At 37.1% G+C, this 27,426-nt stretch overlaps 1 protein-coding gene across 2 annotated transcripts in view; it reads left to right on the forward strand.

Annotated features, from left to right (window-relative positions):
* Hltf (helicase like transcription factor) overlaps positions 1-26,456 on the forward strand; it is a 96,864-nt gene extending 70,408 nt beyond the window's left edge. For both annotated transcript variants that reach the window (XM_059265268.1, XM_059265269.1), the window contains 7 exons: positions 12,591-12,715; positions 13,656-13,834; positions 15,228-15,353; positions 15,762-15,874; positions 16,291-16,471; positions 20,539-20,619; positions 24,444-26,456. In XM_059265268.1, the coding sequence (XP_059121251.1) occupies positions 12,591-12,715; positions 13,656-13,834; positions 15,228-15,353; positions 15,762-15,874; positions 16,291-16,471; positions 20,539-20,619; positions 24,444-24,596 (958 nt within the window). In that variant the 3' untranslated portion in view covers positions 24,597-26,456. The remainder of the gene's footprint in view (positions 1-12,590; positions 12,716-13,655; positions 13,835-15,227; positions 15,354-15,761; positions 15,875-16,290; positions 16,472-20,538; positions 20,620-24,443) is intronic.
* The last annotated feature ends 970 nt before the right edge of the window (positions 26,457-27,426 follow it).

Genomic DNA, 27,426 nt, shown 5'->3' on the forward strand with positions numbered 1-27,426 from the left:
AAGTTTTTAATTTTTTACTCCGTTTATTTGGTAGAGATATCCATTCCAATATAATATCTCTCTTTGCATTAAAATTCCTGTAGGAGAATGCTTAGAGGGTAAAATAACCAAAATTCAATCAAGCTTTAGATCTACACAGTCCACATGTGCATCCTGTATTTTCTATTCTACCAAATCCAATTTTCTATCAGCTTCAGCTGTTAATTTTTTTGGACTATTTAAGTCCTTATCACCCTCTAAGGTTTTGAACAAATTACTCAGTTTATCATTTTTTACCTCAATATCAGTCCATAGATGGGAAGTGTCTCTGAATAATCTTTGAAAGTCATTAAGAGTCCATAATCAATCTCTCCTAATTTACACCTTTTGGGGTCTAATTTCTTGTAAACCTATTTTATATCCTAAATAATTAATAGAATCTCCTCTTTGTTTCTTTTTAGGAGCAATTTGTAATCTCCAACAAGGCAAAATTTTCTTTACTTCTTCAAATATTCTTTCTAAAGTATCTACATTTGAATAACTAGTAAAATATTGTCCATGTAATGATAAATTGTAGATTTGGGAAATTGTTTACGTATTACTTCCAACTGCTGCCATACAAAATATTGGCCCAGGGTTGTGCTATTTAACATTCTCTGTGGGTGAACCTTCCATTGATATCTCTTGACTGGCTGGGAATTATTTATTATAAGTAGCTGCTGTGAAGGCAAATTTTTCTCTGTCGTTTTCTTGTAAGGGTATTGAGAAGAAACAGTCTTTTAAATTGATAACTATAAGAAGCAATCCTTTAGGAAACAGAGGAGGCAAAGAAATTCCAGATTGTAGAGAGCCCATTGGCTGAATTACTTTGTTAATTGCTCTTAGATCTGTTACCATTCTCCACTTACCAGATTTTTTTTTTAAATAAGAAATACAGGAGAATTCCAAGGGCTGGTTGATTCTTCAATATGCTGAGCATTTAACTGCTCTTGTACCAGTTGTTCTAAGGCCTGTAGTTTCTCTGTTGTTAAAAGCCATTGCTGAACCCATACAGGCTTGTCTGTTAACCATTTTAAAGGTAGAGCTGTTGGTGTCTTTGAAAGATCAACAGCTCCTGTTACCTGTTCTTTTACAATCTAGGTGGTTGGTGGCTGTTCTTTATAATACTTTCGAATATTTTTCTCAGAAACATGTTAGTTTCTGGTTTGTTTCTGAGGTTGGAGGAATGTTAATCTGGGCATTCCATTGATGTAATAAATAACAGCCTTATAGATTCCTAGTTATATTAGCCATGTATGGCTTTAATTTTCCTCTCTATCCTTCTGGTCCTATACATTTGACCCATCTTTCATTCTGTTTCATTTGGGATAATGTTCCAATCTCTAACAGCTGAACATTTACTTCCTGAAGAGAACAATTTGGATGCCAAGATTCTGGTGCAATTTCTGTTATGCCCACACTTGTGTTTATAAGACTTTCAATGAGAACATTATTCATTTGTATTTTTAATTTTGGTCTTTCTTCATTCATAGAAGTTTGCCAAAATACTCACTTTATTGTTTCTCCTGAATTTTTGGTTTTCTCTCTCCTATAGCTGTTCTATCACCCCAAGCAATAATGGTTTTTTACAATATGCCTTAGATTATTTAATTGCTCTGATTTTTCTTCTATGATGGCAGGAAAGGATTGAACTGAATTTACCTTGGGGTGCTTCGAAAGGCCCCTCAGGGAGTTTCCCAATGGCAAAGAAAAAGAATTACCTTGTCTATCCCTTGTTGATCTACAATCCTTAGTCCAGTTTGCCTTTGCCACACCTTCTGCATAATCCAGAAGGGAGGGGCATTCTGTTGCCATTGTTCCTTGAAGAAACATTGTTTCTAGGAATGCCCTGTCTACAGTCCCTTTTTAGGTGACCTTGTGTACCGCAATTAAATCATCTGACATTTTTATTTTTCTTCAGACTTCTGAAAAGTCACCTCAGTAGCATCATGGTCATGAGATTCAATATTAATTGTATCTCAGATCCAGTCCTGCAAGGGTGCTGTTCTTCCTTTTAATGGCCTAAGTACCCTTTTGCATTGTGCATTAGCATTTTCAAAATCCAGAGATTTAATTATTATCTCTCTAGCCTCTGAATTTGGTATCATTCTGTTTACTGCTGAAGACAGCCTTTGTAAGAAATCAGTGAAGGTTTCTTTTGGGCCCTGTATAACTTTTGTAAATGACTCAATTTTCTTTCCTGTTTCTTCAGTTCTGTCCCAAGCATTCAGGTCTTCCATTTGACATAAAATTATGGTGTGGTCATCATATAAAGATTGTCTTTGTGTATCAGCATAATTGCCTTCTCCAAGAAGTTGATTTTGGAAAATTTCAATATCTCTAGCCTCATTGTTCTTAGACTCTTCTTTCCACCAGGTCCTCCATTTTAACTGGGGACCAGCCTCTAGGACAGCTCTAATCAAATCTTTCCAGTCTTGAGGGATAGTTTTATTACAAGTTGACTATGAGTTTACCATCTGCTTTACAAATGTAGAACACATACCATATGAGACTATAGCTTCTAAAATCTAATATTTTTTCAAATCTAACATTTCCACAGGAGTCTAGTTAGCTCTTACACAGTCTTGAACATTTGGCATTTACTGTAAGGTTACTGGCTAGATTAAGGTTGACTGTTTGAAAACCTTAAGCTTTTTCTTTGTAACTGTATAATGCAATGCTGAGATTGATTCACTTTTAAATTCTTCTGTGTGGGTCTGAATTTCTCTGATTTGTTTTAACAAGTACAGAGACCAAAATGTCTCCCTTTTTTTAATATGGGAAAAATTTCTCCTTTAACTAATTTCTCCCTTTAAGGTATTTTAAGTGACTCAGCAAATTTGCCAACAATGACAATTCAGATGTGAGGCTTACTCCTCTGGGTAGAACAATAGAAGCCCAAGCAGGTTTCAAGACAGCTACTTAGTACGGGGTATCAGCCTGAGATGGGGATCCAGAGAGAGCCCACAATCCAGCGGGAGAGAAGTGAAAGCTCCAGCCATCTAGATCCAGCTGGTTAGTGACTCTAACCCACATGGGATGGAGACTCTAGCCGCATGCAGCTTAGGTGTGAGCCAGGGCCTGTAAGGCCACAGGGCTTTTTCATGAATTCATGCCACAAATGTTGGGGCGCCAGATGTAAGATGAATTGCTAAACGGTCTTATTAATTAAAAAACTCAGAGCCAGATATTGGGATGAAAACTGAGAGATCAGATAAGCAGAAAAAAAGTCAGCCACGTTCTTACTGCTAGGAAATCCTCAGCCAAAAAGAGCTACTTCCTATATACTCACACCTATATCCTCTCTGTGCCTTGCATCTCACTTCTTCTCTCCATCCAGCTACATCGCTTCCTCTTTCTGCCCAGTTTTATCACTTCCTGTCTGTCTGTACAGACCTCCAGATCTCTATGGTTAACTAGTTCTGGGAATTAAAGGCGTGTGCCACCACACCTGGCTCTTGAACTCACAGAGATCTGGATGAATCTCTTCCTCCCAAATGCTAGGATTAAAGGCATGTTCTGCCATTGCCTGACTTCTATGTTTAACATAGTGGATGGCTTTTTACCTCTTAGCTCCAGATAAGCTTTATTGGGGTACACAAATAAAATATCACCACAGAAACCTTTGGGAGAGGGGTGTCGTTTTCTTAGAATTGCTTCCTGCTGTTTGGGGGTCGACGGTATCTCTGTGGGGTCCTGTAAGAAAGCTTAGATCGTTGAGTCTCAGTAGGATTAGCCATAGAGTCTGCAGCCTGCTGCGGGCCACAGGAATATATCATAAGAACTCACCTGGTTATGGCAAAGTCACTACCTGGAGGGATCAGGGAATTCCTCCAGAGGAAGCCAAATCCCAAGGAGTTTTTGGTGTTACTTGGCTTGTTATATATCAGCTGTATTCTGTTATGAAAATCATGTGTGCCTTCATAGTTTTCCCAATTGATTTTTCCCTAAGAAGGTCTAACAGTGTGGACTGAATCATACACATTCCAGGCATTTGGAGAACAGCCTCAAGAAAGGCTTTCTCTGGAATCAGATATCTCCCCTAGCCACTTTCAAGGACTAAAGGAGACACCACCCAGGCGGTCGCCCAATTTCCAAGGACTAACAGTGATAACAGCCCACAGGCGAGTCTCCTGACTTAAGGTAAATTCCACAAGGAGACACCGCCCAGGTGGTCGCCCAGTTTCCGAGGACTAACAGCGATAACAGCCCACATACAAGTCTCCTGACTTAAGGTAAATTCCACAAGGGGACACTGCCTACATCAGGTAGACATTAAGTAATAGCTTTATACAATTTAGCTCAGACTCCTCCTTTCTTACAGCCTTACTAACTTTATAGACCTCTAACTCCTTACCTAACCACTTCTAGGAATATTTAGATAACCTTCTGTGCTAACACCTATGCTCAGCCAGAACTCCCAGTTCAAGCCTCCCTGTAATAATTATCCTTATCGGTAGCATCCGGCCAGGTCCATCACCGGATGGAGGAAAGTACCTTATCAGAGATACCTCTGTACTCTCTAAGAACAGACTTAATCCAGGCTACCTGTTTGAGAAGGCCTGGCGGATGTGCCAATTAAGCTTTACTTCCTCCTTTCCCAAATCTTACCTCCAGTTCCAGATCTCCCTTTAACTATCACCAGAGGCATCTACCTGTACACAGGTTGCCTAGAGAATGAACACACTTTCCCCCACCCTGCAGAAAAACGGCAGACAGCTTGGACAGATAGGAGCCACAGGAAAAAAGAAGACACTTTTATTTTCTCCCATTGACCTAGCAACTTATAGATTTTTAACATCTTTTACCAAACACATTTAAGATTATAGTTGTGCACATAAGATCCTTCTTCTTAGATATTACCCGTATTTAGCCTTTAGTTAATTCATTAGTCACTTCCCCTTTGGGTCACAAATGGTAATTAACAACTAGTGCCCCTCTTTGTGATTCTTATCACACCTCCATTTGATCCTGATAGCAGATGATCACTGCCTGAGGAAGTTCAGGCGGGGGATATATAACTGTAAAGCAAGGGACGTGAAGATTTGGATTAAAGCGAATGGACCAAAGAACTCTGCGTGCGTAGATTGATTTGCCGACTTTAAAGAATAGATTCTCAGCTGGTTGATAGATTCTTCCCCGGACCCTGGAAAGGAGACTATTAGGGGCTGGACCCCAATAGTCACCGACAGCAGCCAGTCTCAGAATAATGGGTAAGATTGTCTGAGATTCTGGCTAGAAGTGTAGTACGATTGACCATCTCATCTTGGAACTGTCCTAAAGAATTATCAGAATAATGTTCTTAGGTATAATGGCATCTTTCTGGACCAAGTAGAGTCATTGTTGTGGGGCTCCATCTTCCTTGTGGAGACTTCAGAGACTGCTATTGAGAAGACTTATTTTCACTGTGGAAAACTTGAACATTATTAAATATCAAAATGGAAAGTTTGAATCTTAAGATGACATGACATGTGAGGAAGGATTCTGAGAAATCAAGAATAAGCATGGAGAGAAATAGAATCTTGATAACAATGGTCCTTAGATTATTGGTTTTCTTCTGTTGCACACCAGTCGGCTCTTCCCATATGAGACAGAATCTCCTAATATTTCTTTTAGCAGGCTACACTGAACAGTTTTAAAAGTAAAGGAACAGTCTGTTCGTAGTCTCTAACCTGGCGGGGGGCTGTAACGGATCCAGTCACTACAAGCACAGAACTAGAAAGACACCTAGCACAGTCACCTTTCTCTCTGACACGGTGCTCTATCTGCTGCAGAACATGCATGCTTCTGGCAGTGGTTACTAGAACCACTGCTGCATGAGCTGCCTGGCCTACAGGCTCCTATCACAGCTACTGTATGCAGGCTGTCATTTGAGCAGGGGTCAGGCATTTCCTGGGGGTATCTGGGCTGCATACAGGGGGCTGCTCTTGGCGGAGAAACTCACCAGCAGCTGCCCACATGTGTTATGGTTTGGTCACATGAGGGCGAGTTGTGCTCAGATCCATGTGGTTAGGACCAAACAACTGGGGAGGGGGTGCTATCGAGGCAGGCTTGCAGTGAGCACAGCCTCTGACCAAACCTGCTGCCACTGCTGCAGAGGCTGTTGGGCAGGAGCCACAGGGAGTGTGGGGTCTTTTTTTCACATAGGCACCACTTGTTAAGATCAATACAAGTGAGTCTATTTAATGGGTAACAGGGATTTATTAAGATATAAGTTGAGGAAATACACTCATGAATACAGAACAGCTGAAGTCATCCTCTGTTCTGACCTGGAATGAATCCACCTGGCAGTTTGATCAGACCAGGAAGCAGGGGCATGTGACCCTTCTCCTTTTCCTTTTAAGAGGCAAGAAGTAACACCTTCGGGCCCTATAGCCCAACGTCATGGGTGGAGCAAATACCTCTACAGTAAATAGTCCATGCTCTATCAGTTTATCAGAATTTCACTTATCAATGCTAAAATTTTGAACCTCTGAAATTCCAGGGTAATAATAGCATAGAAAGGGGACTGAAGCTGAAACATCTTCACATACCTTAAATAATTTACTTATGCCTTTACAACTTGCATTTATATATCTTAAATCATTTTTTGTGTTCCTTTAGTGTAATGTTACATCTGAAACATGTTTATCCTTTACTATGAAGCCTGTGAACAAGGCAAACCTGTCTGCTTTTTTTAGCAAGAAAATGAACTAATAAACTAATGAATTACCAACATGGCTGTAGCCTTGGGGGTCAGAAAGAGAGCTGTTAAACTGGTGAAGCTATCAGTAGCCTAGTCATCAAACACCATCGGATCTGAGAAGGATTAATTTCACCTGAGTAAGCAGAAGTGAAGCAGCTTCTCAATCTATTAAAATGACAGGGACTTAGTGGCTACCTAGACAGCTACCCCAAGTTCCTCCATGATCATTGGGAACAGAGGTCTTAGAGCAGTATCAGTCTTCAGATGCCTAGCCCAGAAGATCTGACAGACTTTCCTGTGGAGTAGGAACTTGAGCGGACTGGCCTACCTTGTTTTGACAAAGTGGGACAATCAATTCCCCAGTGTTCTGCTTGTCCACAGTCTGGAGAGGGTCCTGACAGCAGCTGAAGTGAAAGGCAGTTTTTTTTTTTTTTCTGCTGTGTGACTGGATTTGCTACATTTAAAATAAGCTCCAAGTGGAAGTTCTGCTCCTATCCACCTTCTTTGGAGGAGATAAGGGTGCAACCAGGACCTGGCATGTCTCTATTATGAAAAGCTTTTTTTTTTTTTTTTGGTTTTTCGAGACAGGGTTTCTCTGTGTAGCTTTGCGCCTTTCCTGGAACTCACTTGGTAGCCCAGGCTGATGAAAAGCTTTTTTAATAAACATTTTAAATGCCATATTCTCAGATCTTTGAAGTGTTTGAGGATCATTATCTGTTAGGTATATCTAAACTAGACAAATGTTATTTGTTTTAGTTACTTGTTTTAGGCTTAACTTTGAGAACATATATATAAGCTAATTCTTAACATCTCAAAGAAGTTGATCCTTTATGAAGTGACTGAAGGTTAACTTGTATGTCTTATAAGATTAGGATTTTATAGCTTTATCCCTGTTAAATTTAGCCTTAAGAAATAACAATTTATGAATTGAAGCTCTTCTAATAGCAAGATAAGACTTTTAACTCATAAACACAGTCCACAAAGAGACTGGGATCTTTTCTGATCCTTTTATAGTACACCATTATAGAACACAACAGTTTTCTGTGTGATTTAATTTACCAGACTGGGATCTTTTCTGATCCTTTTATAGTACACCATTATAGAACACAACAGTTTTCTGTATGATTTAATTTACCAGACTAGCTACAGCTTAACAATGTTAGTAAAACGAAGGAGGTTAGAAATAGATTCCTAAATCAGTCTTTGTTAGCCTGATTAAAACTTAGGTAAGGAGAGACCCTTTGCAGACTGCTTAGGCCACCATCGTACTGTATCATAAGATAGGAATACATCACTCTCTGGTGTCTAGTTGTGGTCTCAAGTTCTTATTTCAAGAATTAAGACATAGAGCACAACCATAATTTATAGAAGTCAAAACCAAGTCTCAACACTGTAAATAACTTAGTGTCTCTAAGATAAATACCAAGTGGATTACTCTTATGTTACAAAATCTGGCAGCCAGCAAGATACATCCCTGTACACGAATACATGGAGGTGTAGCTTTAATACCTCATTAAACCAGCCTTTTTTTAAATCTTGTCTTTTATAAACCTTGTTTTCAGGACAGGACAGAAATCATACAAAAATCCATCTTAATCCAAAGTATCTTGGAGACCTGTTGTCTCCTTGGTAGGCCCACTGCATGTGGTCACTACTCAAGATGGCAGTGAAGTCACACGTACTCCCCCTTTTCCAACCCTAGTTAAAATGCCAACTGCCCACGTTGCTGTACTTAATTAAGATGGTGGCAAATCACGTGTTGTTTCCCAGAACAGTTTTAATTTAGAGTTACAAGTTCTAAGTTAACATTTTATTACAGATTTTTAACCATACCCAATTCCCTTATCTGTTTTTTTTAATAAGGTAGAACATCATAAAATAACTTTCATATTATTTATTCCCAAATGACATATGAATCTCTCATTACAACAGATTCAGTGGCCAGAAAGCCCAGAGGCAGATTCTGAGCCCAGACAGCTAGTTGCAATAGTAACAGCTGAGCTATCACCAAGACACACGGAACATGTAAACTCAGGCATCCAAGACCATTCAGAAACAAGCATGCAGTGGCCACACATTTACACACCCAGTTGAGCCTGAAGTAATTCTGTGTGGCTCCCATGTCCACAAGAAAACATACAGGCACAGATCCATACATACATATGAAATAGACAGAACAAGAAAAACATACAGGCACAGATACATACATACATATGAAATAGAACTTTTCTAACAGTGAGACAAACAAAACTTTCTGTAGGAAACAGACTTTGTTATAAATTATATAGATTTTAAACCTTGCCAGATGAGCAACTTACAAGTCCTGAAATAAGAATTTACAGTATAATTTTAAGACATAGAGCAGTATGCAAAGAAATCATAGGAATGAAAGATATTTAGGAGCAAGGAAGTAGAGCCTTAGAAGTAAGGGACTTTGGAAGTGTAACAGAGCAAGTTTAGGTATAAAGTATTTGGGACTCACTTGTTTGTAGCAGTCTCAGTTAACAATTTTTGAGAATTTGGAAATCAAGTTTGCCAATTGTGGCCAGTGATTTGTACTGAGTCATGCTGTTGTAATACAATCTGAGTCCATGGAGGAAGAGAGGGAGGGTTGCAAAGTGGAACACTGTGTGAGTGTTCCTATAGGGGACATTAAGAGTGAAAAATAGCTGCAGGATTGCTGCAGGAACTGAGAGTTAGCAGCAGACAAGCCACATGTGTCCATGTGGAAAGTTATACGGGGCAGAGGGAAGCAGCAGCTGAAGAATTGGACTCTACAATCGGGAATAAAATCTATAGACAAATGATCCACACATAACCTTATTGAGGGTTAGATCAGTAGATGATGTAAGGGAGAACAGGCATGTGCTGGGCATAAAGCAGCTGGCCTCTCAAGCTCTGACTCCTACATTGTAACAAACGTAAGAATGGGACATTTATGCAGTTTAGGTTGGGAGAGCAACAGAAACAGAGAGCAGAGCTACTTCAGGCGGATGGAATCCCAGCATGGCCAGACCAAATGCCAAGAATGCCTAGTGAGTAAAAAAGGCAAAGTGAGTACATTTTTGTGGGCCCTGCCAAGGTATGCCACTAAGAATAGACACCAAGAACAACAGAGTTAGTGCAAGACGTTTATTAGGGACTGGGGAAAGTGAAAGAGGCATGAGAAAGGCAGGTAGACAGTACAGTGAAGAGGAAGGAACAGGAGTGCAGAGCTCAAAAACTCTGGATAAGGGAGCTCAAACCATTTGTTGTATGGTGTGAGTCAGCCCCCATTTGGATAAATTTTGTATGAGCCACCCCAGGGGTGACTGAGGATCTGGTTTAGACTCAGTTTTGCCCATTTCTAAGCCTGTGCCAGAGACCAAAGACTAGGGCAAGGCATCCCCCCTTAATAGACAGGGGCTCAGCAGTGGGGGTAGCCTTTGGGTAGGACATCTTCTCTGCAAAGGTCCCTGGGAACAAAGACAGTCTTTACCCTGGTAATTGGTTGGGTTTGTCCCAGCACAGTTGAGGCTTGGAAGGATATCCTGGGGGTCTTCGACCCAGAAGAGGTACCCAGACCTCTGTGGGTGGTGGCTTGGAAATGGGTGACTTACCGTAAGTCAAAAGTCGATTCTGTCTGCTGGAGAGGAAGATAAATGGAGAGGAGTGGCCCCCACATGGCTAGGGGACCAATCCACCTGCATGAAGGTTCAACTCTTCCCAGGTTTCCTGCACGAAGATAATAGATTTTCTGTACCCTGTAATAGGTTTCTCTGACGAAGCAGTAATCCAGATCAAACCAAATTGAAAAAGTAAAAGAACAGGTTTATTTTGAGCAAAACAACTCCTGAGTGAGTCCTCCAGACTCCAGAGATCGAGGTGGGAGAAGGGGCAGGAGAAAGTCACATGGCTGAACTAAAGCAGGGCGCTTATGTACCCTGTAGGTAAGGGGTGATGACGTGTCTGCCACAGGCTGGGTTTGTGCCCAATTATAACACTTTGGGTGGGGACTTGGGCCACTGGCAACTTCAGGGGATGAGCCAACATAGCCTCCAAGAATGCAGAACTGGGCTTTTTGGCAGTTTTTCTTTGTTGGAGATTCTCTGTAAGGGAGGGGTTTGGAGAGAGAGGAATGGTGCTTTTGCAGAAAGTAGCTGGAAGTTCCAGCCAAACAACAGCACCATTTAAATCTTTGGATTCTATGTATGTATCCCTCCTTTACACACGCTTTTTTAAAAAGAAAATGTACTTTTTTGTTCTATTTTTTGTGTCTTTTAAATGTCTTTTTATCTGCTTTTTATTGGTATTGATTTTTTATAATCCTTTATAACTAATTTTTGTTTTCTCAGTCCCATTTCCTTTAATATGGCTTTGTCAGTGGTTTTAGTGTGTCATGATTTGAATAAAAATGGCCCCTATAGGCTCAGTGGGAGTGGCACTATTAGGAGGTGTGGCCTAGTTTGAGTAGATATGGCCTTGCTGGAGGAAGTGTGTCACTGTGGAGGTGGGTATTGAAGTCTCAGATGCTCAAGCCAGGTCCAGTGTGGCACTCTCTTCCTGCTGTCTGCTGATCTAGATGTAGAACTCTCAGCTACCTCTCCAGCACTGTGTCTGCCTTCCTGCCACCATGCTCTTTGCCATGATAACGATGGACTAAACCTTTGAACTGTAAGCCAGCCCCAATGAAATGTTTTTCTTTATAAGAGTTGCCATGGTCATGGTTGCTGTGGGATTCTTTCTGTATGCTGTGAATATGTGTTGCTTTGATTGGTTGATAAATAAAGCTGTTTGGCCTATGACAAGGCAGCTTAAAGGCAGGCAGGAAATCCAGGAGAGAGACAGGAAGAAGAAAGGCAGAGGCAGAGGAGATGCCATCCCACTGACCAGGGAGCAGCATGTAATGGCACACAGATAAAGTCATGGAACATGGGGCAACATATAGATTAATAGAAATGGGCTGAGTTTAGTTAAGAGCTAGCTAGCAAGAAGCTTGAGCCATAGGCCATATGAGCCACAGTTCGTAATTAATATAACCCTATGTATGTTTATTTCAGTCTGACTGGCTGCAGGGCTGGGCAGGACACAGGAAAACTTCCAGTTACATATGGTGTCTCTTCACAGCAATAGAAACCGTAACTAAGACATAGTGTGACTCTTCCTTTCTCTGGTGATTTCCTTTTCTTTGTTATACTCAGGTTTCTCTTGGATCTCTTGTGTTGATATGCTGCATCTTGTAAAGTCTCTTTATCTTTGCCATGAATTCTTATTCTTTGGTGGGAGTTGTTTTTGAGTGATGTTAAATTGTGGCAGTGCTCAGTCATAATTTTTATTTTTTTCTGGTGAGTTTTCTTTCACTACCTTTGTTTTCTCTATGTTGGTTATTCAATATTTGACTATCTTGAGTTCTTTGTGGCCTAGCTGTTTGTCCAGATTCATATAAAGGTCCTAGCTATGTCCAAGGCCATGAAGAAATACCCAGTTTTCTTATTCATAGGAGTCACATGTGAATTCTTCTAGGTTTTATTGATGTTTATACAACAGAGATTAAGCATTATAATTGCTTATAAAATTGAATATTGTGCCACAACTTCCCCCTATCCCCCCCCCCCCCGTGTGTGTGTGTGTGTGTGTGTGTGTGTGTGTGTGTGTGTGTGTGTGTGTGTGTATAAATTGGACTAAAAAATTCAGGTCATCATGCATATACCCTATTTCTGTTTTCTCATGAGAGACACTAATTTCCCTTTCATTGTGCCTCTTATTTTGAAGAACCAGCTGAGGAATGTAGTCAATGCTTATTTACATTTTCCTAGCTGATTTTTTTTCCTTGGTTTTATTAAAGATGAGGTGGCTTTTGTTTTTATTCTTGTTTAGAGATGTTGATAGTTTGACATTTTATCTCTAGGTATTTTACTGAAGGGACTGTTCTTGCACACTATGCAGATGTTTTGGGTCTTCTGCTTAGATTGCAGCAGATTTGTTGTCATATTCATCTTCTTACAAATGGAATGTCTTCGAGTGGTCTTTCCGGTAAGGAAATGTGATTGGTTCATAACATTATATTTGCTAAATATTTCAATCAGAAGGACATATTTTTATATGACTTGAATTTGGTCTGTAACTTTGCTATTTATGCCTTGCTTTAGTTAAGATTTTTTTTGTTGCCGGGTGGTGGTGACGCATGCCTTTAATTCCAGCACTCTGGAGGCAGAGCTAGGTGGATCTCTGTGAGTTCGAGGCCAACCTGGACTACCAAGTGAGTTCCAGGAAAGGCGCAAAGCTACACAGAGAAACCTTGTCTCGAAAAACCAAGGAAAAAAAAAAGTTTTTGTTTTTGTTTTTGTTTTAATTGAGACAAGATTTTTCTGAGTAACAGTACTGGCTGTCCTGGAACTCACTTTGTAGACCAGGCTGGCCTCAAACTCACTGAGATCCACCTGCCTCTGCCTCCCAAGTGCTGGGATTAAAGGCGTACACCACCATCACTCAACTAGTTAAGATTTTTAAAAATTAACACCTTTATGTATTTGTATATGTATATGCATGGATGCATTTGTGGAGGTCAAAAGACAACTTGCAAGAGTCAGTTCTTTCCATTCCATGTGGGTCATGTTGTCAAGCATGGTGACAGGTGTCTTTACCTGCTGAGCAATCTTTCTGGCTCCAAGAATTTTTTTATGAATGAAGTAGAAGTATGATATCTTTGCAGAATTTCCAGAAGAACATTCAAACTAGTTCTTTCTCATATGCTGCTATTGTGGCAGATACTATTTTATGCTTGTGTGATGTGTATCAAGTGAGATGGCATCTTCTGAGTTTTTCTTAGAATTCCAAATTTATGATGTGTTTTGCAAGTGCCAGAATAAAGATGAAAGATAATTAAGCAAAGTTCCTTATGGAAGATAAACTATTCTAGTTACATTACAAAGTTTGTTTTGCAATTAATTTTTGAGCCTCTTTTTTTTTCTAGGAAATGATACACCTGAAGAACTGAGAAAGACATTAATAAAGAAGATGAAGTTAATTCTGAGCTCTGGTTCAGATGAAGAATGTGCAGTTTGCCTGGATTCATTAACAGTTCCTGTGATAACACATTGTGCACATGTTTTTTGTAAACCTTGTATTTGCCAGGTCATTCAAAATGAGCAGGTTAGTTATTGTTCAGTATGGAGTCAGTGTTTGATGGAGTGGTACAACTTTCTTTGGTGTAATGAGAACCCAACCAAGTCCAGGGGTGATAACATGTTCTAACTTGAATTCAATAATGCACCTTTCACAGTTAATTATTTCAGGTGATATATTTATCATAAATTAAAAGGCATTACTTTTGGGAGGCACTATGTTTTAGTCAGTAATGCTAGTTCTAAATTTTAGATCCTTGTGTTCAATTAAATACATTAATAAAGTGAGACACAAGGAATTTAAGTTTTATAGTAGCCACATTTTTTAAAAAGTAAAAAGCAAAGTGTTTATTTTAATTTAGTATAATATATTTAAAGTAAACTATTTATTGTATTTTTTTCTTAAACTAAGTTCAAAATATGATGATATTGTACTTTTATCACCCTAATCTGTCTCAGCTATGTCTCAGGAATCTGATTGACACATACAGCCCTTTGCCGTGTTGAACAAAGTAGAATAAAGTAGGGCTAGATTCTTTTGTGGAAAATGTTTGAAACTGGATAATACTTTAAGCAATCTTTCAGCTAATACAAATTAAAAATATTTCAAATTGATGAGTTACATACATGTGGGAAAATACATAAATTACAGTTATAGGCTTGACTATAAAATAAACATAGCTGTATGAACTACTACCCTTTTCTACTCCCCCCAGTCATTTATCTTTCCTTCCTAAGAGGTAGTTCTTTGAATATATTTTTAATGTTTAAATTTTAGTATCTTTTTGTTTTGCAATGATGCTGAGTATCTAGTTAAGATACAACCTCATTTTATTAGATCTTGCTTTGAATGAACTTGTAGTATTTGAGAGCTATGGACTTCTCAAGCTCTTATAAGCTTTATAAACTACAAGTTTTATAAACCCTTGCAGTGGTTCTCAACCTTCCTAATGCTGCAACCCTTTAATACATTTCCTCATGGTGTGGTGATCACCAACCACAAAATTATTTCGCTGCTACTTCATAATTGTAATTTTAGTAGTGTTATGAATTGTAATGTAAATATCTGATATGCCAAACAGGGTTGCAACCCACAGATGAGACTTCTTTTGGAGAATTGCATGCATGTTTACTGTATTATAGTTATTATTCATCACATTTTACTTAGTAGCAGATGATACTCAGTGCTATGAGCTGCCATTAGTCAAGACTGTACTCTTTTACACTGTCCTTTATATATGTCTCTTACAACTTGAGGACATGTTTGTATGTTTGGAGTTCAGGTACAGGTTGATGAATGTGACAAAAAGCCTGAATAAAACGTTAACCATAAGAAGTGTAGAACTTTCAGAAAATTTAGATAAATTTATATCTCTATCCTTATGACAAGTGTGATTCATTCTTTGATCTTTTGTATATAGCCACATGCTAAATGCCCTTTATGCAGAAATAATATACATGGAGATAATTTATTAGAATGTCCTCCAGAAGAATTGGCATGTGACAGTGAGAAAAAGTCCAATATGGAATGGACATCCAGTTCAAAGGTAAAGTAGCCATGTGCAGATATTCTACTGTTATTTTGTATTTAATGAGGAAATATCATATAAAATAGTAATTGTAATTCTGTTTTAATCCTGTCATTGCATATTCTTTTGGTGCTACTGGCTTGTATTGATATTTAGTGTTAAATTTAAGTTGGAAAAGAAAGGGATTTGGATTATTATGGTATTTTTTTCAGTCTCTATTCTTTTACTTTTGCTTTTTAGTTAAATTATATGAAAACCTTTTCAATGTTGGGATTTGTTCAGTGAATACTGCATTATGTGAACCTGATTAAAATTTGTGTGTGCTAATAAATTTTTAAAAACTAGAATGTTTGGACTTATCTTACCAATTGAGATGGAATCTAATGGATACAATGGGTTTTTTGTTTTGTTTTGTTTTTTTTTCAGATTAATGCTCTAATGCATGCTTTGATTGAATTAAGGACAAAGAACCCCAACATAAAAAGTTTAGTTGTTTCTCAGTTTACCACATTCCTGTCTTTAATAGAAACACCACTTAAGTAAGTTTAACAGTACTTTCTACTTCACATAGGAGGATTTAGTACTTGTGTGTTGTTTGATAACAAAAAAAAAAAAATATTTTACCAGGTTTAGTCACTTCATCTGTTTAAAATGATATTCCATGTAACCACAGAACTTCTACTGAGTATATCTTAAAATCAAGTTCTGAATTAATCAGGAAATAATTGACTTAGTATTTGACAGACAGCTAGGTACTTTATTGAGAAATGAATGAAGGATTGATTGTGTAGTAGCTATGAAAGTGCTTACTTAGCTTGTGCAAGGCCTTGGGTTTGACTGATCTTTAATACTACATAAATTAATTAGTGAAAGAATTTTGTTTAACTAAAATTTGTTAACTATTTAATATTTTTTATAGTATAATATTACCTGTCTGTTTTCTTTTTCTCATTAGAGCCTCAGGATTCGTGTTTACTCGTTTAGATGGTTCCATGGCTCAAAAGAAAAGAGTTGAATCAATTGAATGTTTTCAAAACACAGAAGCAGGATCTCCCACTATAATGTTACTGTCCTTAAAAGCAGGTGGAGTTGGCTTGAATCTTTGTGCAGCTTCTCGAGTGTTCTTAATGGATCCAGTAAGTACTTATATAGACTTTTCAAAGTGGGGAAATGTTATCTTCCCCACTACCCAGGCCACCAAACTAAAAGAAAGAAAAAAAAAAACAACCTGTTTGGTAGATGCCTTTGTAGTTACAATTAATTGTGAAAAGGTAACATTATCCTTATTTTCAGATGAGGAAACTGGTCACAGAAGAGTAAATAAAATTAAACATTGTGCCCAGTTTCTGTGTTCTTAAGTACTATTCTGTGTATTTCTATTCTTCTGAGTACATAAAACATGCCTATTATAATGCTTTTAAGATTCAGTAAGCAGCACACTAATGAAATCTTACTTTGTGTTGTATGATAAAGCATTGGAAATCTGACTATAAATCACATAGTGGCTCCTGTTATGGTGCTGCCTCTATTTTGCCTAAAAATTAGGTCAAATGCAATTTTAAACCTCTCTCTTCTGAGACTTAGGAATTCCTGAAGGAGACCTAAAACGTATATTTTAAATATATATCCTAGCTGATTCGGGTTCAGCTGTCCATCAACATGTTCTGGGTAAGTTTTATTAGCAGATAGAGTGCAGTCACTTGTAGTTGTATAATTCAGGACCTAGAAATAAGAGAACCACAATTCACTCTGCACTTTTCTCACAAAGACAAACGATCTGAGGTTGCATATACATAGGAGTGTATTTTTCAGAATGTACAGAATGGGCTCTTTAGGTATAAGGACCATAGACTGGTTTTAATTTCTAATTTGCTCAGTGTGCTATGTGGGCCAGAGTAATCCTGTACAATTTCTATGTACTGATGCATTTAAGATTTATGGTTCAAGGCTTGCTCCTTGAACCAGAAGATTTAAAACATGTTAACATGTAGACATTTTACTGAGATTAAGAATCTTAGTTATTCCTGTAAGGCTTCCTAGCTTGGTGCATGTGTCATGGCGTGTGTGTGTGTGTGTGTGTGTGTGTGTGTGTGTGTGTGTGTGTGTGTTTCCTTTTTGAGGATAACCTTCCTAGAGTCATGTTGTAACCACTTCCATGGGTGCAAATCGTGGGTAGCAGTGATGTATATTTTCTTCGTACTATGGTTAAGTCTAAAGTTAAAATTTATGGTTACTGTTTTAAAAATCTTGTATGTTATGTCATACTAAGTAATTCAGTTGATAATCCTAAAAGTTTATTTTTAGAACAGAGTCCAAAATTATTTTGTCTTGCTTAAGTTGGCCACTCAAGTTATAGTTTAAAAAACAGTGTCAGAATGTTTTAGCACTCTTTTTTTTTTTTTTTTTCTGTAGACCAGGCTGGCCTTGAACTCACAGAGATCCGCCTGCCTCTGCCTCTCGAGTGCTGCGATTAAAGGCGTGCGCCACCACCACCTGGCTTGTTTTAGCACTCTTGTAGTAGATTAATTTTCACTGAACTTGCCACACTTTTCAATGTCATTTCTAACTTAAAAGCAAAAGCCAACACTCAGAAAAATAAGACTGAACAACAGAAATAAAGCATTCTCTAAGTGTTGGGGTAAAATTTGAATGGACATCACGAGTTCCTGATGAATCTGGTTACCTCCTTAATTGTTACATGTGAGAATGAGTTCTGTATGGTTTTTTTTTTGATAAATAGATGTAAAAACTCTTTTTTTTTTAATTTTTATTTTGCAATACAATTAAGTTCTACATATCAGCCACAGATTCCCTTGTTCTCCCCCCTCCCGTCCCCCTCACCTTCCCCCTAGCCCACCCCCCATTCCAATCTCCTCCAGGGCAAAGCCTTCCCCACAGACTGAGAGTTCTGTATGTTTTATATTGTGAGATAATTTAGATTTCTGTTAGTTAAACTAGATATATCATTGTCCCTGGAATAAAATATAGGCAATACAAACAATTGATTTCATCTCTTGGTATAATAACTTAAAAATTTCTGTGAAATACAAATAATTTATAAGGTTTTTAGAAAACCATATCTGATATATCCTGAAGTCAAACTTCTATACTGGAAAATATACAACTTTTAAGTCATCAGCAAATTAACAGTAGAAGTATTTCTTTTCTCAGTCCCCAGGGAACTAAGAAGAAAATGACAGCTTAAGCATGACATCATCTGCATATGAATTATGATAGTTTCTATTTTCAGATAGTACTTGCTGTGTAAATGTACTGTTACTCCAAAATACTGTTTTCAGGTTTGTATGTTGTGTGTATGTTTTAGTGTGTACCTGTACAAGTGAGTATGTAGACCAGGGAATGAAGTTAGCTGTCTTTTTCTATTGCTCTTCATGTTACTCCATCAAGACAGGATCTGTCATTGAACCTGAAGCTCACCATTTTGTCCAGGCTTGCTGACCAGTGAAATCTTAGAATCCACTTGTCTCTGTTCCCCAAACTGATACAAGCTCATGGAGCCATGCCCAGCTTCTCTTTGGTTGCTGGGGATTTCAAACCCAGGTCCTCATTTTTCCGCAGCAAGTTCTATACCACTGAGCCACCCCTAGCTCTTGCTTTCATTTTTAAGAATCTTCAAATTTAACTTTTTTGTAACTTTTATTATTTATTTATGTGTATGTATCTGCAGTGTGCATAGCAGGTGCCTGAGGAATCTAGGCAGAAAGCTTCAGACACCCTGGAGCTGGAGTTACTGGTGATTTTGAAGTGCTTGAATGGGGAGCTGAGAACTGCATTCCAATCCTCTGAAAGAGCAGCATGCACTTTAACCATTGACCCATCTCTCCAGCCCCCAAATTTAATTTTTTTATTTTGAGACAGGGTGGAGCTTGCTATATGGGACTTGAACTCATAGGGATCTGCATGCCTCTGCCTCTACAATGCCACTGTGAGGAGCAATGTACTGGTTACCTTGACAGCAATTTCTTTTTTTGAGATTATAATGTAATTATACCATTGCTCCCTTCCCTTTCCTCCCTCTAAACCTTCTCATGTACTTTGCTCTCCTTTAAATTCATGGCCTATTTCATTAATTGTTGTTATAAACATATATGTATGTGTGTATTCCTAAATGCATAAATATAACCTGCTCAGTCTGTATAATGTCATTTGGTGTATGTTTTTTCAGGGCTGACCATTTGGTATTAGATGATCCCTGAGGAAGACTAATTTCTCCCACTCTCAGAATTCCTTAGTGGACTGTAGCTCTTTGTCCAGTTGGAACCTCTTGGACTTTCCTCATACATATTAATTAGCATGTCAGAAACTATACCCTTAAAGTCTCACCAGCATGACTGCCTCTATCATTTTGAAGCCATTTGGCTGCTACTGAAGAACTCTGTAGCTGGGTGTTCCTTTTCCTTTATTTCATCATTTTCTTCAGCTTAAGAAGGAACTGATGTACTTTTAAAGTTTATTTTTGAAGTCCAGCTGATTCAAACAGATACATATGGTTGCATCAACAAATCTGAAAGAGCTTTTAGGACTTTTGACTACCTTTGAAACTTTTTTGTATTGTATTTCATCAATGGGGAAAAGAAAATCAGCAAAAGAGGAGAAATTTTTTTATATGAGGGCCTGAGAATGACATATTTTCTGTGGTCATTTAAGCCATCTGAGAGAATGCATTTTCTTTTTACACTGAAAAGTCACATTTTACACTGAAAACTTTCATTTTACACTGAAAAGTCACAAGGTGTTCTGATCAGGTGGCAAATCATTATATTGCTGCTGCCAACACCTGTCAGGCTTTTGTTGGGCACAAGTTGAACATCCCTATCTGAGATGCTCTAAAATTTGAATCTGTTGGAGTACTAACTCAAACTTCAAAAAGTTTTGGACTTTGGGTTTTTAGATTATGGATCTATGCAGACATTCCAAAAACCTGAAACACTGAATGTTAAAACGCACTGGTCTTAAACATTTCAGGTAATATCTTCAGCTAGTGCTGAAGTGGATGGAATGCAGTATATTGGGAGAAGGCTGCCTGTCTTCATAGTGATTGGGGAATAGCTTTCTTCCAGGAACATCTGTAATGTCAGTGTTTGAATTCAATTAGAAAAGAATGATACATATAATGAGATGAAGGATTAGTGCAGAAGACTTACACAGCCAAGCAGTAGTCATACAGTTTTGTTCTCCCTAGGCCTGGAACCCTGCTGCAGAAGATCAGTGCTTTGACAGATGCCATCGACTTGGCCAGAAGCAAGAGGTTATCATCACAAAAGTGAGTTTTTAAAGCTACCTATTTTAAGATTATGTTGCTTTTTAAAAGTAACACAGGCAATATATGAATACATTACTGCCATGACTGAAGTAGAATTGTGGAGAAAATTTAAAACACACCCTTTTTCCTCCTTCATAATTTCAAACATGTTCAAAGGTTTTTTTTTTCCTCTGTAGCTACATACATTCTTATGTATATATCTCAACATAAAAAATTTGAAAGAAAATAGGGTAATACTTTATTATTTTATAATATATTCTTTTCCCTTAAACATGTATTGAAGATTTACTATCTACCTGCATTTAGATCAACACTTTCTTACTGTGGTAAAATGTGTGCACAGTTTATCATTTCAGCCATTATTTTAAATACATAGTTCTTCTGCATCAGGAATACTCTACAGTGTGCAGTCATCATCACCATCCTCCTATAGAACTTTTCTGTCGTACTTAACAGAATCCTTCTATATTCACTTTATGTAAGGAGTCTTTACACTCCCCATTGCTCTTCACTACCCAACTACTCACAACCACCATTCTGTTTTGTATCTGTGAATCTGAATCTTCATTATTACCTGCACACAGATCCATCATGAGTAAATAGTCTTCAGCTTTGTAATGAAAACAATGCTGTCATGAAAGATGCTGTACATACATCTTTGGGCACATATACTAGTATTTCTTAAGGATAGATTCACAAAACTATACTTGTGGATTTAGAATGGTTATTAAATAACTTCAAGTTGCCTTCAGTGTAGGCCATGAAATGCCTGGGAGTGTAGCTCACCAATAGAGTGCTTATTAGCCTATAGAAGGTCTTGGGTTTGATCACTAGCATTATAAAACAAAAAGCAAACAATAATAGTTTTTATGATATATGGAATAGTATGTGTGGCCATAAGCTAATGAGCATGTACTAATTTGCATATACCTTAAACACGGGCCTTAAATGTAGTCCATATGTCTACTGATCATGGTTGTTTTTCCTTCTGTGAACTACTTGTTCATTTCTTTGCTTTTGCTTGTAGTACCAATAGTTTCATAGTCAGGGACTTCTTTTTCCATTTTGATTTTAGTTTATTATATAGGTTGGAAATGGTTTATTCCCAGCTCGTCTGTAAACTTTCTGAGCGTTTTGTCAAGAAAAATTTTAAAGTTCTATGATTTCAAATGTGCTCTATTTTTATTTGAACATGTTGTTCAGATGTCGTTTTTTTTTTCTGTAGTTACAGAGAAGTAAGCATTATAAGAACCTTTTACCTTATTGGATGTCAAAGCATTCTTTGTTTATATTAGGTTTTAATGTCTTAGGGATGGTGGTTTTATTTGTACTTTGAAAAAATCATTCTGGCTGGGCAGTGGTGGCGCATGCCTTTAATCCCAGCACTCGGGAGGCAGAGCCAGTCAGATCTCTATGAGTTCGAGGCCAGCCTGGGCTACAGAGTGAGTTTCAGGAAAGGTGCAAAGCTACACAGAGAAACGCTGTCTCGAAAAACAAAAAACAAAAACAAAAACAAAAAATCGTTCTGTATTTACTTATGATTCTTTTGGAAGATACTGTGTTTTGTGAAATGCTTCTACACTTATTCCTTTTCCAAATGAAGAAGCAATTGTTTGGTTACCTTTTGTGTTTTTGGAGTTTGTTTTGTTTTGAAAAGTCCATAGTCTTTTCTACTAGTAGGAAATGTGTATGGGGTCTATTTTTAGTCCATTCATTTGCACTGATGTCTTCCTATTCTCAGAACAATACTTTATGATTCTTTTTACTTTTTTACCAAGTATGTTTGTGTTGGGAGCTGTATAAATGGCTCAGCAGTGAAGAGTGCTTGCTGCTCCTTAGAAGACCCAAGCTTGGTTCACATCACACAGATCACACAGCTCACAACCACCTCCAGCTCCAGAAGACCATCCAATACCCTCTTCTGGCCTTCATCACATTACACACACATATAAATAGAAATAACTTAATAAAAAAGTATGTTTATGTGGTTATATGTTTATGTTTATGCAGGTATATGCATATGGACGCCAGAGGACAACCTAGGGTGTTGCTTCTCAAACACCATTGTGGGGCGTTTACCCAACCACCCCCACAGTTCCCCAGAGTTTTCTTGAGTGCGAGCAGCAGGAAATATTAGATAGAAGGATTTATTGCGGAGATAAACAGATAAAAAATAAAGGATAGCCTCGAGAGGGCCTGGAACCTATTCCAACGGCCCCGACTGTCTCTGCCCCAGGGTTTTTATAGAGACGCCAAGGGGTGGAACAAAAGACCTCCTCCCCCAGCACAGCCAAGTGCAGACCATCTCAGACACCTGCACTCAGGCCCGTGGTCCTAATCATCCTCTATGCGGACCTGCTGGGTAAAGCCACGAGGAAACCGAGAATGGGCTCCCACACACCATGTACCTTTTTTTTGTTGTTGTTTGTTTGTTTTTGAGATACATTTCACGGGCCTGGAACTTACAGGCTAGGCTGGTTTGCCAGTGAATCTTAGAGATCTGCCTGCCATCTCCCCAGCACTGGAATTAAAAGCTTATCATTCCATGTCTGGCCTTTTAAATGTGGGTTCTACAGCTTGACTTAGGTTCTACTGAGTCTAGAAAGTATGTTTAGATAACTGATAAAGAGTTCTCTTTAATGTTCATTTTTAAAATTTTATTAGTTGTCACTGTTATTATTGGAAATTTGAATCTACACCATTATATCCCACTTGAGGAATATTGCTCAGGATTTATGAAATTTATAATTCCTTTGATAACTATCATTTTTAGCAATAAGAAATGTTTCTGAATAGAAACATATTAAATAATGTATCTAATTTTTTAAATGTATTTCAGTAAAGTTCTATAATACAACTTCTATTGTTATTGCAGTAACTAGGACATTTTATATTATAGTGTTTATTAGGAACACTTTATTATTTCACATTAAATGCTTTCCTGGAAAGTTTCTAGTGGAAATCTTGAATAAGACTTGGACATGGGATAAGACTTTTATTCCTAGGTGAGAATTTTATTACTTTTAAGATATTTATCAGGAATGTTGAATTTTATCAAGTTTCAATTTATTCAAATATCAATTTAATCATCTGTTGCCATATTGACACATACCTCCTCATGTAAGTGAAGACTGTCATTTGTGGAAGCGTGATGTTACTCCTAATATAATACTAAATCATTTTGATAATATTCTAGCTATAAAGATACCTATATATTTTGTGTGTGTGATTTTTCTCATGTGATGATGGTGGGCAGCGGTATAAATTCTGTGCTTTCAGACATATTCTTCATACAAAAAAAAAAATGACATTGGGTAAGAAAGGGAAGCCATGCTTAGCTCTTGCATATGTTGTAAATATCCTCATTGCATGTTGAGAAAAGGTTTATATATATAATATATATATACACATTTAAATGTGAAATAATAAAGTATTCCTAACTGGAATACTATAAAATGTCCTATTACTTGCAATGACAAAAGAAGCTATATTATAGATGAACCTGTTTTTAATGATACTTCAAATAGCAATAACTTCCTGACAGATAAATATGTATTTACATATATATGTGTGTATGGATATATAATATAATCATTTGATTTTGAAATCTGGGTATTGTTGAAATACAAATTCTTTTAAAGCTGTTATTTTTATTCTTTCTGACTTTAGTGGGCAGTGTTATTAGTATGTTAATCCTTTGTGTGGCTCAGGAATAGTCTAATTTTCTTATTAAGGTTTTTTTTAAAGAAAATTTAAAAAAAAAAAAAAAAAAACTTTGTTACCTGAAAAGTTCCTAACCAACTTCATTTTTTTTTTTTCTGAAGTTCATTGTAAAGGATTCTGTTGAAGAAAATATGTTGAAAATACAAAACACAAAAAGAGAACTTGCAGCTGGAGCTTTTGGAACTAAAAAAACAGATGCTAATGAAATGAAACAAGCTAAAATCAATGAAATCAGAACTTTAATTGATTTATAATTTGTGGGATTTTGTAAAGTCAGTTGGAACAGATACCTAAATTTTACACATGAAAAATACAGATTTAAGAAAGATCTAGAGAATATTCTTTCTATATGGGGCATATTTTATATTAATGAAGTGGTATTATTGTCATATCTCTTCTATATATGAATCTTATATTTAATGATACTTCAAATAGCAATAAGTTGCATTGTAAACTGGCCTGAAAGAGGAGGTCATAGAAGTTTTTTTTTGCTCTCCAGCTTTTCGTAATGCCTTTGCTGAGTATTTTCCTACATCTCCCATGTACTCCACATCTTCATACTTAAGTGTGGTCCTAGCTTATACTTTTGACCAGTAGATTAGTTTTTCTTTGTTGGAAATATTTGGTTATTCACCAAAGCCTTTAAATGGTGATTCAGTGGATCCACAGTCCTTGTAAATTATTAACAAATATGTATGCAGACTATAAGAAAGATTTTATTGGATGTTCAAAAGCTATAGTTGCATCCATAACCAAACCTTAAATGAAAGACCAAAGTTCAAGGGAGCAAGTTAATTGCAATTTTTTATAGCTTTGTTGAGATGTAATTTATGTATGTGACTTGCAGTATGTATTTAGAAAAAGTTAGGGATCGCATCAAAGTTGTGTGTCCATTTTAGTGAAGTGGTACTACATTCATTATTTAAATGTAATGATAGAAACACACGGTGTAAATAGTCTGTAAGGGTGAGGGAACCAGTTCTACCCAGTTTGTTTGAATGCTTAAATTATGTGATTTAAATAGATCTTTCTATAAATTGTTTTTATTTATGTAGGGTTTCTGGAAATAACTTTTTAAATTTTTATAATACAGAAGACTACTACTCTATGTGAGTGGCATGATAATTGGGATGGAAGTTGGGCTGTATGACCTTCAAAGTCATTTTAAATCTTAAAGACATCTTAGTCCTGAATGTAAAAATGCCTTTGTGTGTTTAGAATCAGAATTTAATACTGGAATTTCACTAATTTATCCAAACATTTTTTTACCCTTTTTTGTTAATAAGAAAACTTACTAGTTGCCACAGAATTATAGATGAGTTTGAGTCATATTTAAAATAAATAAGCAGTCAGGTTATGTAATTAGTAGTATTATTTTCCTGTGGATTTTTTTTTTTTAATCCAGACAAGAGATTCCTGAGAAAAGCTTCATGGATTATGGCACATACTAAAGAACATCTCAGATTTTATTTATGCTACAAGAGACTTGACTGAAAGAGATGATAGGTACCCTAGTAAGGTATATGCCATGTCTCTCTCACCAAATCTTCCCCAACCTGTTTTTGCTCTAAGAGAACAGGATTAACCAGCAAGAATCTTCTCAGCTCCATTTCTCATAATAACAGATGAGGCAGGCATGGTTTTCAGGACGACATTTTTGCAGGGGTGAATGTGGAATGACTGGGATTGGACTGCTGGGACTGCTGTCCCACAGGAGATTTGTAGGACTAGCATCACATATAAATCCAGTCTCATCACATATGGGATTAGGGTTCTGTAGTACCCACACAATGAGATTAAGTATAAACTGTTTCTGGCCCAAACAAACAAGAAAGAAACCCAACTTACCTATTTAATTACAGATAAACTTACCCAGAAAACTACAGCACTGTGCTTTAAAACATATTCATAACAATCAAGTTTATCAAGCAAATTTTTTAGTATATTAGGTATTAATAAAAAAGTTAATTCAAGATACATAAACTACTGGAATGAAAATTTGATGCTATATTGTTTTATTACTTAGAAATATACTGAAAATATTATATTTCTAATTGTGTTTCAAACTGAATTTTTCTTTGAATTTAAAATCAATAAAAACCTAAAAAAATTTACCTTCCTTGATGTCATCATTTAATGACTATTTTCTTTTTAACAGAAAAAAAGATTGTCTCACTTCTATAAAGATGACTGTTGCACATTTTCCATTGAAACACTTTAAAAAGTACAGTTACTGTAATTTATTCATTTACATTTAAGTTTTGTATACCTGTTGAAATTCTCGTTCAGATCTTAGTGTATATTGAAGTTTATATAAAATGTATTGAAATACTGGGTTCCATTTAATTTCCTCATTTTAAGAACAGTGGGAATTGTTATAATAACTGTGTACGAAATTATAGATTTTGTCCTTAAAATTGTACTTTTAGGATTAGAAATAATCCTATTTAGTTTATTATCAGTGAGTATACTGCTCACAAGGGGATAGAAATGTAAGGGCATATTGATCACTTCCATAAATGTCCATCTTATAATTTGAGTTACTGCCTCTTTTATACATCTTATTATAAACTTGTGAGATTCCAGCTCCCACCCTTTGAAGGGTTCTTAGGTGGAGGAGAGAGGGATAAGAAAATATCAGATAGAGAGACCTAGACGACGAGAAGAAAGACAGAAACACAAGATAGCTTCGGGAGGACCTGGATCAATATCCAACAGCCACTTCATTTATTCAAAAGGGTTTTTTATATGTCAAGGGGAGATGCAAAAGACCTCCCTCTTGCAAGATCAAAGCACACTGTACAGCCAAGTGTAGACCCTTCTAAACACCTGGTAAACATGCCTGTGGCCAAATCATCTCATTATGCAGCCCTGCTGAGTAAAGCAAGCCTAAATTCTCTGACCCTGAGTAAGGTCTCACTAGCCCATAGCCCATGGGCTCCCACATAAACTTTCAGGGGTTTGTGGGTATTTTGAAATTTGAGCTGTATGGAAACAATTTTGTAAGATTTTTTTTCAGTAAAGTTTAATTAAGGCATCTTTGAAAAATGAAAGTGAGGAAAGATGAAGCCTACCAAAGAAATG

Source organism: Peromyscus eremicus, chromosome 6, assembly GCF_949786415.1.
Source record: "Peromyscus eremicus chromosome 6, PerEre_H2_v1, whole genome shotgun sequence".
NCBI lineage: Eukaryota > Metazoa > Chordata > Mammalia > Rodentia > Cricetidae > Peromyscus > Peromyscus eremicus.